General features: G+C 37.4%; 1 protein-coding gene across 2 annotated transcripts in view; it reads left to right on the top strand.

Annotated features, from left to right (window-relative positions):
* LRP6 (LDL receptor related protein 6) overlaps nucleotides 1–18940 on the top strand; it is a 173647-nt gene that overhangs the window by 116809 nt on the left and 37898 nt on the right. For both annotated transcript variants that reach the window (XM_027592991.2, XM_027592992.2), the window contains exons 8-14: nucleotides 2426–2642; nucleotides 3214–3503; nucleotides 4791–5017; nucleotides 7594–7778; nucleotides 8428–8754; nucleotides 16269–16471; nucleotides 18336–18547. In XM_027592991.2, coding sequence (XP_027448792.1) covers nucleotides 2426–2642; nucleotides 3214–3503; nucleotides 4791–5017; nucleotides 7594–7778; nucleotides 8428–8754; nucleotides 16269–16471; nucleotides 18336–18547 — 1661 coding nt within the window. The remainder of the gene's footprint in view (nucleotides 1–2425; nucleotides 2643–3213; nucleotides 3504–4790; nucleotides 5018–7593; nucleotides 7779–8427; nucleotides 8755–16268; nucleotides 16472–18335; nucleotides 18548–18940) is intronic.

Here is an 18940-nt window from a genome sequence, read left to right on the forward strand (position 1 = left end):
ATGGTGGTGAAGAGTATCGAATGTTTAAAAAAAAAAAAAAATCAAAAGAGCACAAGAACTGAGAAAAGCAAGGAAGTATCATTGACCATTTTCAGTCGATTTATTTCCTCTGAGTCATAGATTGGAAGTCAGTGGTAGAGAGTTAAGGGAATGAGTGGTGATAAGAGGTGGAGGCAGCTGTTACAGATCACATTCAAAGAGTATGGCAGTAAAAACAGAATCATTCTACTTTTAAACTGTGTCTAAGTTGGGAGAAATTGTATTATGATAAAGGCAGAGAAAAGGACCCTATGGAGAGGGAGATACTGAAGATCCTGGGAAGGAAGGAAGTAGTACTGAGAGGAAGTTCTTATAAGGGGGTTAGAGGAAGAGGCTAGAGGTCAAGAAATAATCTTTGTATTAGGATGCGGGTAAAAATACAGAGTTTTGAAAACTAAACTTTCCCTACTAAAATAAAGGTGTTTCTGTTGTATGTCTAATAAAGGAAAGATTTTCACTCTGATCACAGTTTCCAGGCAGTAATACAATGGGGCCAGAAATTCTTGGAGCTTTGCTTTTAGGAGGGATCAGAAATGTATTCATTCTCCAAAAATAAGGAGTACTGTGGTTTTTTGTTTTGTTTGTTTTTTTTAACATGGATTTAAAATTTGGGCAAGAATACCGTTCATTCATTCAAATGGCTAAGCTGTAGAATCTAAGGATAAGAACTGTTACATAAATTTTCATTTCCATTTTTAGGGAGGTTTCCTGAGTGTCTAAGGAAATTATCTCCTTTTAAAAATTATTTAACAAATATTTGTTGAGTTCTTTGTCAAACTAATAGTAGAAGTGGTCAGCACATAAATGGATGAATTAGGTTCCTGCTATTCTAGAAGTCACATTCTAGTTAGATATGTAAACAAATTATTGACCCTTTTTCTCTGCTTGGTACTTTTACTCTTAAATACCAAAGTAATTTTAAGATATAGACATAAAGTATGTCCAGGAATGATCTCTTGTAAGAAGATATGAATGTAAAAAATCTAGACTCATGTTTCAAATTGAGAAATTATTAACTTTAAACAGTATTTAATATAGGAATTGGAAGAGTGTTTATTAATTCTTTTAAATACCGATTATATAGCTGGCTTAATGGAAGTCCTGTTGTATCTGATAAGAACAGATAAACATTCAGTTAATATAATCTCTTCTATCAGATATAACTGAAATATTTATTGATATATGCTAGTGAAAATACAGGGATATAGCACAGTTTTCCTCACTCAATTTTTAAGTACTTTGTTTTCAAGGTTTGGCTGTTCTTGGAAGGTCAGCAAGAATTTTAAAATTTTAGAGAGGAGAGATAAAGATAACATCTGGTTGTCATTCCATTTAGGCACTCACAGTATTGACTTACGTAGACTATTTCCTACTAATTTTGTGGATAAAAAAATTCATACTTGCATAAAAGATTGTGATACTGTTTTTTAGGAGGATGTGGGGCAGACATTGTTTGCATGTACTTGTTTTTATTACCAGAATAACATTTCTGAAAGCCACTTTGCCTGGCACACAGGCCACTTTAATGGTAGAAATGGTCTCAGCTGGTGACTTGTGTTGGTACTTTAGAAGACTTACTCCATCTTTTAGAACAGAAGATTAGTGCATGTTGCAGGAATGTCAGGGACAGAAAAGCCTTTGCCACTTCCAGGGAAATTGCTGACCTTTATAATGAGAGTGTCAGAATGAATTTAATAATGTTGCTACATAGTTGGAAAGCGTAGGTACATCCTAGTTACTTGAAACTTAGTTGCAGAGAGTGTTATAAACCCCAGATACATTTACAGTTATAATCATAGGAGACTGAGAGATGTATTGAGAGCCCTTTTATCTGTGGGCTTTCAAAAAAATTTTAAATGAAAACAATGAAATAAGCAGTATAGTAAGTGGAAGGAGTCCTAAAAAAGATAACTATGTTTCCAAGCTGTGTGATCCTATATGAATTTCAGTTTCCTTCAGTGTAAAAAAGACAAAACTCTCAGGAATAATAAAATATGTTATAAAACAAAATATGTAATAAAATAATGTGTACAAAGGTATGTTATAATAAAAGCAAATGTACAAAAATGATACTGTAGTTTTAATTTTTTATGTAGTCACTTAATAGAAGAGATACATACTAAGCTAATATTGCCAGAATTTTTAGAAGGAAGGGTAGTAAGAGATTGGAGAAATAGAGATAAAATATGAGCTTATATACTAAGTATTTGAAATCATTCTTGTTAAATTAGCATGTTGTCCTTTTCTGAAAGAAAGCTTTGTAGTAGGAATAACCAAGATGACACTTTTCAGTGTTGATACAAAGGCAGTTGGATTTGTTATTTTTATATGCATTTGAAGAATAAGTACACATCTTTACCTCTTGTCTTTAAACTTAAACTTGAAGGTTATGAATACTGATGGCACTGGGAGACGAGTACTAGTGGAAGACAAAATTCCTCACATATTTGGGTTTACTTTGTTGGGTGACTATGTTTACTGGACTGACTGGCAGAGGCGTAGCATCGAAAGAGTACACAAACGAAGTGCAGAGAGGGAAATCATCATAGATCAACTTCCTGACCTCATGGGCCTAAAGGCCACAAACGTTCATCGAATCATTGGTAAGTAATTCCCAAATTCCCTCAGAGATGGAAACCAAGAATGAGAAAAATACAGAGATAGTGGCTTGTACAGCAGCACTGTAAATTGTTGATGTTTTATGGGAATATAGAAATCATCTGTTAATTCTTTTTTAACCAGGAGTAGGCCTTTTAAATGTAGGCTTAGTATTCAATGTAGTGCATAGGCCCATTTCTGACCTGGGCCCTTGCATCAGTCCTTAGGCAGTCTGGTGGCATCCCAGGAGGTCACCATATTGATGCTAACTTCTTGTGGACAGCCGACTAACATAGTGGATGCACTGCAACTCAGAACTCCTGGGCTCAAGTGTTCCTCCTGCCTCAACTTCCCGAGTAGGTGGGACTACAGGCCTGCACCACTGCGCCTGGCTTTTTATTCCCTATTAATCTTCATAGTGGTTATTTATGTGAGATTAGAATTGATAGTATAGTTGGGAGCAGATATAATCATGTGTTTGTGAACCACACGCCTAGTCATTTTCAAGTGAAAATATGTTGATTGTGTCGATGTGTTTGTCCTTCTGTGCCCTTTTATAATTAATACACCTTTTAGGTTCCAACCCCTGCGCTGAGGAAAATGGGGGATGTAGTCATCTTTGCCTCTATAGGCCTCAGGGCCTCCGCTGTGCCTGCCCCATAGGCTTTGAACTCATCAGTGACATGAAGACCTGCATTGTCCCAGAGGCTTTCCTTTTGTTTTCACGGAGAGCAGATATCCGGCGAATTTCTTTGGAAACTAACAATAATAATGTGGCCATTCCTCTCACTGGTGTCAAAGAAGCTTCTGCTTTGGATTTTGATGTAACAGACAACCGCATTTACTGGACGGATATATCACTCAAGGTTAGCCAAAAGAATTGGAATGTTACAACTGAAGACTAGAAGGGAGAGCTTTAAAATGTCTGAGTCTTCATACTATGATCACTCTCTCTCATTGCTTAGTAAGCAGAATTCAACAAAAGCCCATAACTTTTTAAAGGAAGTCAAGGGGAAGGTCCATTCAGTATTTAATTAAGTGCTTTTTTAAAAATATACTTTGCTTGAGTGTTCTAAATCTGCAAGACATAAACTTCCTCAGCTTTGTTCCACATGAGGATAATGAGTGACATTTTCTACAAGTAAAGAGTAAGCAGTTATATAAATGGCTTATAGAAGCTTGACTCTTAATTTATTTTAAACAAAATTTTGTAGTCTGGCTGAGGTAGAAAACTCCAGAGTTAGAGTATACCTTTATTTTCTTTTTCTTAAAATAAATATTGAAAAACATACTGAGTCAATAACAAGGAGGAGCTCCTGACCAGAAAATCTGGAGAATCATCTTTCCTTCTTCTAGATAGCTCTGGGCTTATTTCAGATAACTTGTGTAAAATTTGTCTAATAGGCAAAAATCATGGAGTATTGGAGCCAGAGTTGAATTTTCTAAAGATGTTCAGTAAAATCTATTAATTGAGTGAATGAATAAAGTAAGTAAATGTATTTTGGCTTGTATTGTATGGCCTTCTAAATTTCCTCATCTTGAAAATAGAGATAATGCCTATCTTGTAGGGATATTTTGAGGAAATATATGTGTACAAAGGACTTAAGGTAGTGCTTGCCAAGAAGTAGCAGCTATTATTAATAGCTTGAATTATGATTTTAAATTTTGGGGGACTCAGAATTACAGTGGTAATAATGTGATAATGGTTATATACATTTTATAATGTATAAGGTTGTTGAGATCTTTCCAGATTGACACATTGAGAGTATGCCATACTCTCAAGAACCTTCAGGAAGCTGACTACCAGTTATGAGTCTACAACATTCTGGTCATGTTTTTCACTTGATTACTAATAGATTATTAATAGATTTTAAAAGCCAGGTCATTCTACTGTCTTACTAGAATAAGTTTTTGGTCCTTAAGAATTATAAAAATGTCTCCCTGGCTTGATAATAAAACTTAAGGGCACAGTTGCATTTATTAGAGATTGACATCAGGTTTTTTCTGTGCTTGTAAATATGTGACTTGTATTAAGAAACTATGCCCTGGCTCTTCTGGATCCTCCCACCCAACAAAAACCAAAACAAACATTCTTTCTGGATAGTGTTTTGTACTTAAGCCATGTGTTTTTGTTGTTAATCTTATTTTTGCAGACCATCAGCAGAGCCTTTATGAATGGCAGTGCGCTGGAACACGTGGTAGAATTCGGCTTAGATTATCCAGAAGGCATGGCAGTAGACTGGCTTGGGAAGAATTTGTACTGGGCAGACACAGGAACGAATCGAATTGAAGTGTCAAAGTTGGATGGGCAGCACCGACAGGTTTTGGTGTGGAAAGACTTAGATAGTCCCAGAGCTCTTGCATTGGACCCTGCTGAAGGGTAAACAACTTTTATGTATGCGTTCTTTGCAACTATGTTGCACATAACCTAATTATGGATTGTATTTTTGATATCTTAAGTAGTGCTGATTAGGAATCTGTTAACTAAACCATAGGGAGGCTTTATTTTAAAACCCTTTAGTTGAGGGGTGCCTGGGTGGCTCAGTGTTTAAGCATCCGACTCTTGATTTCGGCTCAGGTCGTAATCTCAGGGTCATTAGATCGAGCCCCACTTTGGGCTCTGTACTCAGCATGGAGTCTGCTTGAGATTCTCTCTCCCTCTCCCACTGCTTGCACTTGTGCTTGCACTCTCTCTCTCTCTCTCTCAAAATCTTTAAAACCCCTTAGTTGAGATTTCACTGATTTAGAGTAAATTCGCTAAATTTTGCTCTTGTCATTATTAACATTAGGTAGAGAAAGACTAGTGAAATGGATTAGTATTTAAATATTATCAATCATACTTATATGCTAATAAACGCCTTTTTAAAGGTATCAAGTTTGCATTTGCTTGATTTAACTCTCAAGTTAAACCACATTCCAAAACCCACTGAAATAATGCCATGTGCTAAGAAATAGTTGCATTTTAAAAAGCTCCATTTTAGAATAGTCATTAATTCAAAATGGACAATTAGTTTGACCACTGTTATAAGCTTAGAGAACTTTGATATTAAATAGTAAACTTTTCAATAAACAGTAAGTTATTTATAACATGTTATGTTTTTCAAGGAAAGGTGATCCTCTTACATGAATTAGCAAGTTTTAAAAAGCCAACAGCTAAGAAATCTGGAATTTGAAGAATAATTCCACTTTTATTTATTTATTTTTTAAAAGGTTTTATTTATTTATTTGTGAGAGAGAGCGCACAAGCAGGGGGAGCGGCAGGCAGAGGGAGAAGCAGGCTTCCTGCTGAGCAAGGAGCCTCATGTGGGGACCTGGGATCATGACCTGAGCCGAAGGCAGACGCTTGACCGACGGAGCCAACCAGGTGTCCCAGTAATTCCACTTTTATTTTATTTTATTTTTTTAAATATCTTATTTATTTATTTGACAGAGAGGGACACAGCGAGAGAGGGAACACAAGCAGGGAGAGTGGGAGAGGGAGAAGCAGGCCTCCCGCGGAGCATGGAGCCGAATGCGGGGCTCGATCCCAGGATCCTGGGATTATGACCTGAGCGGAAGGCAGATGCTTAACAACTGAGCCACCCAGGCGCCCCCCAGTAATTCCACTTTTAAAAGCAGAAGTTAACAGTGTGAACATATAAGCATATTTACCATATATGTAATTAAAAATAGTTTCCTTGAAATCACATTAATTGCATTATTGGCTAGTTACCATCTTGTTAGAAGGCCATAGCAAAGAAAGTTTTCTGTGCTGACATGTTGTGGTTGGATTATGGTGATCTTTACTCTAAGCATTAGTTACCAGACAGACAAATTTAATAGCTGGGACTAAGGATGCTAGTTTATGTGGCTGCTGGCAACCATGACATTTCTCTCACAGTCGTTTCTCCTTGCTTCTTGTGTGCATGTGCCTGTCAGCTGACAAGTGCAAATACAAACAAAGCCCAGGACTAACTTTAATTTTCAGAAGAGCATGTTCATGCGTTGCTGTCAAGTCAGCCATCAGCTGACGGGCTGAGGAGTGTCTGTCCTCAGGTATTTGATGAGAGGTGGCATGTGGAGTGCTTTCCTAGTCCCAGTACTAAGAATGTCTCAGAACTAGCACCCCACTAGTTTACTTGAAAAGGCATTTAGCTAAGGATTAGGTTCTAGTTCTTGCTCTGCCATGTGACTGAGTTGAAGAAATTAGATCATTCACATTTCTTTTATTGCTTTAACCTCTTTACATCTGTACAAAGCCTATACTGTGGGGTGCTCTAAGGTCAATGTGAAAAACTTGAAAAAATAAAACAAAAGCAAGAGAGTATTCTAAAATTTCACAGGGATTATAGTAGTAGTGTCACTGCCCAGCTGACACGATAAAGCGTGATTCCTTGCTCTTATACATATATTATGTTCCCTTGCACTGTGTGACCAAATACATTTCAAACTTCGCTTTTTAACTTCATTTAAAGGCTATTAATTTTTACCTTTGATGTACTACTACAGCTTGTTTTTGGGGAGAGTTGATTATATAAGTCGAAAAATAAGTCTAAAAATTTAAAAACTCAAATTACTTGTGTTCAGAAATATATAAAAAGATGTAAAAATGTTTGATTCAGAAGTGAATCGGATTCTGAGACAGCTTTAATTTTTTGGTATCTTCTTGAATATTAGTTTTATAAATGCAAGAGCAGCAGTAAGGAAATCATTGGTTTATTTCCAGTTTCTGGGTTTTGGATGGAACAAATTCATTGGAAAGACTAAAGAAAGCTGACTCACTTCCTTTTTAGGATATGAGAAAAAATATTTAGTTGAGGATACCAAAGTAATTGAAAAAATTATAACAATGATTTTGTTTTGTCAAATTCTTTGTTTTAAAGTGTATTTTCTTTGTTTAGTTACTATACGTGAATATGGCCCTTTCTCCCAAATAACCAAAAGTGAAATGTTAAATACCTATTGTTTTGAATTTAGATTTATGTATTGGACTGAATGGGGTGGAAAACCTAAGATAGACCGAGCTGCCATGGATGGAAGTGAACGTACTACATTAGTTCCAAATGTGGGGCGGGCAAATGGCCTAACTATTGATTATGCTAAAAGGAGGCTTTATTGGACAGACCTGGATACCAACTTAATAGAATCTTCAAATATGCTTGGTAAGCTGTATTTCTTTTTATTCAGACAGATAGTATGTTATTCTTTCTATGCAGAAATTTGTGGCTGCTATTTACCATTGGTTAGGTACTATTAATAGAACTTCATATGAATGTCTAGATTCTTCCTCTGTCTGGCATTGTATCCTGTTTATTATTATTAATAGTGGGCCAGGTACTTGGATTCACGTCTCTTTATTTTGTGGAAATTTCATTATTGTTGGGCTTATAATGGAATTTATAACTCCCTAGATATTCCTGAAGTGACTTTTTGTACTAGTAAAATACAGTATATTCATTTCCATCTTTTTATTGAAGGAAGAAGAAAAGTTCAGCTCTCACAGTCCTTTCTCCTTATGGAGAGAAAATAAGACTACAGTCAAAATAGACCATTTGTAGGAGTTTAAAACAAACTCAGTGATTTATAGCAAGAATATAAGTTTGAGGCATGGGGTCAGACTGCAGATGGATTGATTTCAGAGGACTGGTCTGGTTTTAAAATTGCTTTTAACCAAATTGTTCTATTTTAAATTGCTTACAAATGTAATATTTTATATGTTACAATTTTTTTTTCTTTTGGCCAATAAGACTTGTACCTCTCACATGTTTCATACCTCTGCTTCTGCCCTGTCTGCTGCCTTTCTGAAAATAGGACTCAACCGTGAAGTTATAGCAGATGACTTGCCTCATCCTTTTGGCTTAACTCAGTACCAAGATTACATCTACTGGACAGACTGGAGCCGACGCAGCATTGAACGTGCCAACAAAACCAGTGGCCAAAACCGCACCATCATTCAGGGCCATTTGGATTATGTGATGGACATCCTCGTCTTTCACTCTTCTCGACAAGCAGGGTGGAATGAGTGTGCTTCCAGCAATGGGCACTGCTCCCACCTCTGCTTGGCTGTACCAGTTGGAGGTTTTGTTTGTGGATGCCCTGCCCACTACTCTCTTAATGCTGACAACAGGACTTGTAGTGGTAAGCTGCATTCCCCACCCCAAAGCAAAGTAGAATTCAAGGAGAAAACAGGATTTTGAAAACACTGTGTAATTCATATTCTTTCTAGAGTAAAAAGTTGTCGAAGTCCAGAGTTGATCGTTTGTTTAACAAAAGAGAAAGACTAAAGATGGAAAAATGCAAGTTTTTGTAACTTACTATTTGATGATAGCTAGTTGCTATTATGGAAAAATTGATATAATAAAAAAATTAAGTCTTTTGAGCATTAAATATTTAATGCACAATTGCATAGCTTCATTGAGAAAGGCAGTCAAACATGGATTACTCTACATAATTTATATTTATTCATTTTTATAAAAGAAGAGCAGTAAAAACAGTACAGCAAAGAAAATCTTCAAAATACAACTTCCTTGTCCTTTGAAGTTCATAGAATAGACTAAAGGTAAAAAATTTAAGTGTATAAGAGGCCAAGTGGAAAATGCATATGAGTAAATTTAGCCTAGTATGAAACAGTTGTAAATATATGGGGAACTAGAGAGCACATGCTCTGAACGTAGTGGGTGGTCGCTACTTAATTCCAGTTGATGTTACCAGATCTACTCATGCAGTCATGAATCCAGATTTTTTTTTTGGCCGCAATATCTTCTGATATTTAAATATTAGCAATACATATTACATATTAAACACACATAACCACACACACACTGTGCTAATAAGAGCAAAACACAGTGTGTAACAAACACTGTTGGCTTGGGGTAACCTGGTTTATGACTCAAGTATATGTGAAGGCCCATGTCTTGATGGATAAACAAGAACTAATTGGTAGATATGATAAAGAAATAGAGAATTCAATTGGAAAGAGTAAATTCATGGCAGAGAATTGTAGGATATGGTTCACTAGGGTAAATGGTAACAAATCTGATATAGGATATCAGATTAACTTAATTATTCAATTAGTAATATATAACATGCATAATATGTAATATAGAAAATATTACATAAATTATATATTATATATCATATATAAATATATAAACATATTTAAGTATAACATATAATTATAGTAAATAATCTAACAAATAATAATATGATATAAAATAACTATTAACTATTCAATTAACTATTGAAATTATTCTGTGCCTGAAAGTATAAGAAGTCACACAGGAAAGGATTCATTGTGTTCTGACACAAGCCTTCAGTTGTGAAAAAGACTGTAAGTTTATAGTTTAATGATATGGAGTCTTTGCCACATATTAGTTTTGTGTTTTTTTATGTGTGGGGTGTGGGGGCCGGGCAGAGAGAGAGAGAGAGAAGCAGATTCCCCGCTGAGTGGGAGCCTGAGGCAGGACTCGATCCCAGGACCCTGAGATCATGACCTGAGCTGAAGGCAGACGCTTAACCCACTCAGCCACCCAGGTGCCCCAAGGCACAAATTTTTTAAGCCTTAAATTTCTCATTTGTAAATGGGAATAATACTAACTACCATGTAAGGTTGCTGTGAATATTAAGGTATCACATGATCTGATTGCTGTGTGTACGGTATTTGAAGAGAAAAAGATGTAGCAGGGAAGTCAACTAGACTGGTGTGGTAATCAGGTAGACTTGCTTGGGATATTGGCATTGGTGATGGGATGGTGGCAGTGGTGATGGAGAGAAGCCATGGATTAAAGGTATGTTTTGAAGCTAGAGTGAACAGAACTTGTGAATAGGTTGGATGTGAGGAAGAAGAGGAGAGAGAGAGCAAGGATGACTTAGATTTTTGGTTTGAATAGTTGATAGGAGATAGAAGACTAGAGAGGAAGACTCGTTTTCAGAGTGAAATAAAAAGTTTATTTTTCAGCATGTTTGTATTGATTTTCTTATGGAACATTGAAATAGATACATTAAATAGTAGTTGGGTAGAAGAGGGGAGACATGAGGTTGAAGATAAATAAATTTTGGAATTGCTACCATGTATTTAAAATGGGTGAGATTACTTAGGGAGAAGGTTTAGAGCTGGGTCAGCAAACTTTCTGTAAAGGTCCAGAGAGTAAATATTTAGGCTTTGTGAATCATACAGTTTGTCATACCTGCTCAGCTCTGTCCACTGTAGCATGAAAGCAGCCATTATCAAGACATTGCTAAAATGTGTCTGAATTCTGATAAGCTTTATTCCAAAACAGGCAGCAGGCCAAGAAACAGCTATAAGCTATAGTTTGCCAACTCCTGGTGTAGAGACAGGAACAGATCTGGTAAGCTAAGAAACTCTGAGGAGAGAAAGCACAGCCAGAGAGGTGAAGGAAAAGTAGGCACCAGAAATAAGATTGTTCCCAAAAAGAACTGCGTTGAATGCTGCAGAGGTTGAGTTAGGTGAATCCTAAAATAGTAGCCACTAGATTTTTGAATAAGGTGGTTATTAGTAACCCTTAAGAGTAATTGCAGGGAAATAATGGTGAAAGATTAGAGTTGGTCAGAATGTGAATGGAGAAAGGGAAAGGGAGGTAGTACCTTTTTCAAGAAGTTTGACTTTGAATGGAAGGAGAAAATAGAGGTAATGACTGATGGAGGATGGAGACAAGGGGAATATGGAAAGACCTTTTGAGATCATTGTTTTAGCTGCTGATATCTGTGCATATTAGTTGGTGAGTGAAGGCCATGAGAAATCAGTGCTTTCAGTCCCTAATATCCGTCTGTCTTTGGGTACCTTTTGGTGATAGATCACTAGTGTTTCAAGAGACTTTCTGTTGTGTGCTCTTTCTATAATGAGTACTATTTAATATTTGTGTAGAGATATGTTAGATTCCAAGGCAGATTATGAGAGAATTTTAACACAAAGTACTTGCCGTCAGAAAGTTTTCGAGCATTGTGTGTGATTTACTCCTTGACCTGTGTTTCTTCCTTTTTTTTTTTTAAGATTTTATTTATTTATTTGAAAGAGAGAGAGAGAACAAGCAGGGGGGAGGAGCATGGGGAGAGGAAGAAGCAGACTTCCTGCTGAGCAGGGAGCCCGGATGTGGGGCTCGATCCCAGGACCCTGGGATCATGAGCTGAGCTAAAGGCAGACGCTTAACCAACTGAGCCATGCAGGTGCCCCTGACCTGTGTTTCAAAAGTGAAATCCAATTGTGTTGTTTCTCTGCTCAAAGCCTTGCAATGGCTCGCCATTTCACACAAAGTAAAAACCTAGTTCTTATAATGGCCTGTGAGTGCCTACATGATCCATACCCTACACTTTGCATCCCTCTCCTTTTGCTTCTCTAACCTCAGCTTCTACTCTTCTCTCCCTTGTTCTCTTCATGACAGCCACACTAACCTCATTGTTATTTTCGTATATGCCAGTTACTTCCACCTCAGGACTGTTGTACTGCTTCTTGCCTTTTGGAATGTTTTTCCTGCAAATATTTACATGGATATACTTTACCTCCAAGTCTTTGCTTAATTGTGACCTACACAGTGAGACCTGGTCTACCCTATTTAAAGCAAATCATCCTTTCATCCTATCTAGCTCATCCTATCTACCATTGCCAGTGTTCTTTACCTGTACTTTTTCTTTTTCCTGTAACACTTATTACTCTTTGATATCCTATACAATTTATATGCTCTAATATTTATATACTATAACTTCTTTATTATGTTAATCGCTTTTGTCTGTCTACTGGAATATAAACTCCCCAAAGCAGCATTTTTTTGTCTTGTTTTGATTTGTGTTTTCACTTATACATCTTACATCTTAGATGCCTACAACAGTGCTTGGTAAATAGTAATGATTCAAGAAATCATTGTTAAATAAAAGGTGAAGAAGCACGACAGGTCTTGGAAAAATACATGTGCTCTTCCATTCAACAACCTTGTCACCTTGGGGAAAAACTTAACCTTTCTGAGTTTGCTTACCTAAAAATGGAGGTGATAATTTTGGGGATTAACATCTAAAATGATGAGTGACATATTGGAGGTCTTAAATATATGTTTGTTTCTTTTCCTTCCCAATTCTCTGAAATAATTTTATTCTTTTACTTTCAAAATTATGGCTACAGGGCTTTCCATAGTTATTGTCATCTAATGCTTATTTCTTTATGTGTTTATTCATTTATTCTTTCAATGAATATTTACTGAATGCTACATACTGGGCATCATTTGAGCCAGTGGAAAATGTAGCAGTGGATGAAATAGACATCGGTCTCTGCCCTTACGGAGCTTCTATTCTAGTGAGACGGATATTGAACTAAATAAGTAAACTGTATCACGGATTAGAAGGAGGTAAATGTTACGGAGAAATATTAAGAGCAAGAAAGGGTGAGGAGGAGGATTGATTACAACATTAAATATGATGATCAGAGAAATCCTTAGTGATAAAGTGACATTATGTCAAGAACTGAGAGAGGTAAGGAAATGAGAGCTAGCTGGATATCTGGGAGAAGACCTGTTAAGTAAAGGGGATAGCAAATGCAAAGGCCCGAGGAGGGAGACGGTCTGGCATATTAGAGGAACACCTAGGAGGCCAGTGTCACTGACATAGAGTGAATAAAGAGATTAAGTCACGGAGGAAACAGAAAGCCAAATTGTGGAATCCCTTCTTCAGTACTGAGGTGGAATATCTCTATGGCACCTTGGTGCAAATTAGGAAAAGACGTTTCCTTTGGGCAGTCATAGGCACATAGGTGCATGGCTTGGTTAATGTTGTGTGGACTGGAACTTGGTCCCTACTCAGTGCCCTTGGCATAGTGCACAAATGGCACAGTCAGATGCGATGGACTTGGCCTTGTGGTGTATGAAGGTCTTACACGAGAGCATCGCCTCCCTTTAAGCTGCAGGGGAACAGCTGTACCTTCAGAAGAGAACTGAAAACCTCCCTCCTACATAACACCTCATCTTCCAGCTTGTGTGTGTAGCTGTCTTCGTTGTGGGAATGCAAGACTCAGATAGCCTGGATGACAATTTTTTAAAGTACCGTTTTGTATTAGATAAGGGGGTTAGAGGTTACATAAATTAAGATGGATTTAGGTTTACAAAATTGCATATTCTTTGTCATTTTAAGCACTGAATGACTGAATCAAGGCTTCATTGAAATAAGTGAGAACATTAGCTTCCTCTTAGAAATATTGAGCCAATCAGTTGTAGTTGTTAATGTCATCCACAGACTTTTTGAAACAAGCATTTAGGGCGCCTGGGTGGCTCAGTAAGTTAACCATCTGCCTTCGGCTCAGGTCATGATTCCAGGGTCCTGGGATCGAGACCCACATCAGGCTCCCCACTCAGCAAGGAGCCTGCTTCTCCCTCTGCCGCTCCCCCTACTTGTGCGCTCTCTCTCTCTCTCTCTGGGTCAAATAAATAAATAAAATCTTAAAAAAAAAAAACAAAACCAACAAGCATTTATTTGGAGCCATATTTGGCTTTATCTTAATCTACATTTCTAGAACACCTAACTATAGAATCTAATTGAAGATTAAAACTTGATTTAAAAAAAAAAGTACCCAGTAAAACATAGTAGGAGCCAAATATATATTTGATTGTTTCCCAGGCAGGAAAAACGTTGGCAACTAAAACTCTGGAGTCTAAGCCTCATTGTATGTCTTAGTAAAGTGGTGATTATTCTGTTGGAAACTTACAGTTTAGAGCCTGCCCCCCCTTTTTTTCTTGATTTACAAGAAAGTAGTACTGCCAAAAAAATAATTCTTAAAAAAAAAAAAGAAAAGAAAGCTACTCTGTTGTGACATGTATTCTTACTACTTAAGGCATGGGTTCTACTAAAATTGCTAAAAGTTGTTAAGTCAGTATGTGATGGAGTCGACTCCAGATAATGAAGGGTTCCAGTGGGATCATTGAAATACTTACTAAATCTTCCAAGCTGGGTATGGGCTTTTAGCCAGTGAAGAACTTACATAAAGCAGAATTTCTGTGTTGTGAATGTAACATTGTGTGTCAACTATGATTCACTTAAAAAAAAAAAAAAAGAATTTCAGTGTTGTGAATACCAGGTTTCTTTATGAATACCAATGAGTTTCTTTGGGATTGAAGTCAATTGTACATTTGGGTGTAAATGTAAAGTGAACCAGGGAACCACACATAATGGAGTTGTGAAGAGTGGGGCTTAGGAAGAAATAAAGCAAGGAGTTCTGGATTGGCCATTTATGTTTATATCCATGAGAAGGACAAAATTCTACTGGATTCAGTAGACTGAATACCAAGAGAATAGAGTATAATTATGGAATTTTTATATATGTTTTAATGAAGATGTTCAAAATGCTAGTAGACTTTGAAGTTGTTGGTAGCACTGTCAAGTGCTGTTGTTTTCTAGATGTTTGCCTGCATTAAAGATAATTACATAGTAATCAGTGGCTTAGTCCCCAGGAAAGGGAAATTTAAGTCTCTGTTGCATTTCCCCATTTCATAAGTTTAGGACATCATCTTAGCATCAGAGCAGAGTATGTTTTAGTGAAAATATAAATACAAGGTTTTTTTTTATGAGGATTAGAGTTAATGAACATAAAAGATTTCATTATTACTAGTTTTGTGTGTGTGTATATTTGTGAGAGAAAGAGAGAAAATGAGGGAGGAAGGGTGAGGAGAGGAGAGAGAGATTTTTACTGGTCTTCTCTTCTTACAGTTATCACATATACACAGTGCAAAATAAAACCTATATCTGCAGTCCATGAAGGTTTGTTTAATTTCTATTAACACCAACTTTATTATTGCTATTACTGATAATAATAAACAATAGTTATTTTTACTTTACATTTATATAATTTCTCATTGAAGTGTAATTGACATAATGCATTACAGTTTTTAAAGTATCTTCATGGACGCCTGGGTGGCTCAGTTGGTTAAGCAACTGCCTTCAGCTCAGGTCATGATCCTGGAGTCCCAAGATCGAGTCCCGCATTGGGCTCCCTGCTCAGCATGGAATCTGCTTCTCTCTCTGACCCTCCCCCCTCTCATGTGCCTCTCTCTTTTTCTCTCTCTCTCAAATAAATAAAATCTTTAAAAAAAATAAATTATCTTCATATCTGTTGTAAAATTCTTATAGCAACTCAATGAGCAGGACAAGATAGCTATATCCTTATTTTAGAGTTGAGTTAACTTTGACCCAAAGAGGTTCAGTGACTTAGTTATGATCAAGTGACTAGATAGTAAGAGAGCTGAGACTAAAACCAGTCTTAAAGTTTCTGCTTTGACCTATGGGAGCTAGGGTTCCTGCCACCCAGAAGAATAGGTTATGGAAGAGTAGGATTATTTACTTGGTAGACAAGGAGAGTTTTGATATCTTTACCAAATGCTTTTTTGAAATCAAGTCTCCTTTTATACCACACTGGACAAGATGGAACAAAATAGGCTAGGGGCCTGTGTCACTGGGTGAATTCATAACTGGTTTGGTAGCATGGTGCTGATTAGTGTCACCTTGAGGAGGGTTTCTGGAAACATTCCAAAGGGTTTTGTCCTCAACTTTACCTCTTCAGTATCAATGTTTGTTTTGTATGAAATTCAGGCAACAAGCTGATCAAATACTTGGATGATACAAAACTTAGAGTAATTGTGTTTCAAATTTGCTCTTTCTTTAAGCTCCAACTACTTTCCTGCTCTTCAGTCAAAAAAGTGCCATCAACCGCATGGTGATTGATGAGCAGCAGAGCCCTGACATCATCCTTCCTATCCACAGCCTTCGCAATGTCCGGGCCATTGACTATGACCCACTGGACAAGCAACTCTATTGGATTGACTCACGACAAAACATGATCCGAAAAGCACAAGAAGACGGCAGCCAGGTAATTCAGGGCTCAGTTCAAAATCTGTTTCTTTGGCCTGGTAATTGGAGTAACCAACCATCCTATTTTACTTAATTCTTGAGAGAGAGAAAGAGAATGTGTGTGTGTGTGAGGGAGAGAGAGAGAGAAAGAGAGAGAGGGAAACTAAAATTCTGGACCTAGCAGCTTTTTATCCTTCTAATGATCTTTGACTAAACAATTGATGATGGCGTTGGAATAAAAATTGTATAAGGAAAATTTATGCTCATATATTGGTAATGACTTTGTCAGTGCCACTCACACCTGTTCATATAGTTTTTTCCATTATGGTTCCGTTTACATGGAATGTTAGAAGCTTTGAAATCAAGTAGACCTTGGTTTTGATCTTCGCTCTGTCACTCACTAGGATTCTTATGAACTTTTTTTTTAAGATTGATTGATTGATTGATTGATTGATTTGAGAGAGAGAATCCTCAAGCAGACTCCCTGCTGAGTATGGAGCTAGACATGGGGCTTGATCCCAGGACCCCGAGATCATGACCTGAGCCAAAATCAAGAGTAGGCTGCTTAACGGACTGAGCCACCCAGGCACCCCTCTTATGAACTTGTTAGCTGAAAACTATGCAAAGCGTATAGCCCACTATCTGTGACATAGGAGGTAGGGACTCAGTAAATAACAGTTCTTTTATTATTAACTATTTTTAGAAGGTTCAGAGGTTAGGAAATCTATAACACACTCTCAGTAAAATTAAAAACATCTAGGATATGTTATCACTAACCTAATGATGTGGGGAGGCTATTAACTTGGTGACTCTGGGATGGAAATGAAAATACTATCAACAAATCTTGTCTATGCTTACACAGCAGTCACGGTTTGCGTACTATCATACTACATGATTTTCTGTGGCTAAGCAGTTTTAGACTGGGATTACTATAAATAATTATTTGTCTTCCTTATAGCAGTGATGTTGGATTTTGAGTGTATTGAAATTTAGGGAGATTGGATTACTAATTTTTGATGTCTTAATATCTCATGAAAAAAGGGCGAAGAGATAATGTATTTAAGGGCTGTTGAGGGATCCTTGAGGGGGTATAGTTATAGTGGTGTTATTATACAGCCGAGGACACAGAAGATAAACAAGATAGCCTCATTAAGATACATGTTACCTCAGAGTTGCCAAGTACAAGAAATACCATTTATTTGGGTAGGACAGATGAACTAAACCTCTCTAATGGCTTTGCTTTGTTTAAAAAAATGTTTTTTCTGGTGGTTTGAGGATTGGAGAAAGACATGACTGGTAGATGTGGTTTATAGTCCTAATTGCTCTTGTCTCAATAAGCAGTTTCTCCCCTTCAGCACTGTTGACATTTTTTAGGCCATGTAAGTCTTTGTTGTGGAGGGATGACCTGTACATTGTAAGCTGTTTAACAGCGCCCCTGACCCCTGGCCACTAGATGCCAGTTATAGCCCCATAGGTATAGCAATCCAAAATGTCTCTACACCGTTCCAAAGGCCCCGAGTTAAGAACCACTGTGCTTTTAGTGGTATTTCTAAGGGGTGGTTCTGGCTCCATTTGTCTCCAGTTTACAGGAGACAGCTGCCACCTCCTCACTCTGATCAGTGCACTTCAGGTTCCTAGAGCAACTAATACGGCCTCAGCTCCTTCATCTGCCCCATGTCATAATAACCAAAGGGAACATCTGAAATGCATGGTAACAAAGAAGCACATTACCCATAAAAAAATGTATTAAGAAATGTCTGGTGAGACTGGAAAGTTCCTTCTCAGGTTTGTAACCGCGTACGTGTAAGCATTGTGAGTGATCACCTCAGGGGTCTCTGGCTTGGAGTCTAATTTTCTATGTGTATGTCTTTTTCTTTCCTCAGGGCTTTACTGTGGTTGTGAGCTCAGTTCCAAATCAGAACCTAGAAATACAACCCTATGACCTCAGCATTGATATTTATAGCCGCTACATTTACTGGACTTGTGAGGCCACCAATGTCATTAATGTAACAAGATTAGATGGCAGATCAATTGGGGTGGTACTAAAAGGCGAGCAAGACAGACCTCGGGCCATTGTGGTGAACCCGGAGAAGGGGTATGTTACTAAAGTTCATTCAGATATCTTGGCATCCGAGACCCTCATCAGCCTTCCTTTTCAGCTCATGTGTTAATTACCTTTAAGTATCCTGGGCTCCAGTGAAAAACTTGATTTTCTCCATCCACCTGCCCCTGCATTTTCTTATATACTTGCTTTCTCTGATTTTACTGCCTAGAATTTCTTTCCTTAGTCACTATTGCTATAGTTCTAATTTCTAACCATACCTTCAGGACCATTGGAACCTCAACATCCTCTACGAAGTTTTCCTTGATCTACCCCACCCCAGCCAGGTGTGGTTTTCCCCTCTCCCAGGTATCCAGCCCTCTGTATCTGTGCCTCTCTAGTTATGCTTAGCCCTCTACCTTACACTTAATTGTTTTTCAGGTTATA

This window comes from Zalophus californianus, chromosome 9 (genome assembly GCF_009762305.2).
Source record: "Zalophus californianus isolate mZalCal1 chromosome 9, mZalCal1.pri.v2, whole genome shotgun sequence".
Taxonomy (NCBI): Eukaryota; Metazoa; Chordata; class Mammalia; order Carnivora; family Otariidae; genus Zalophus; species Zalophus californianus.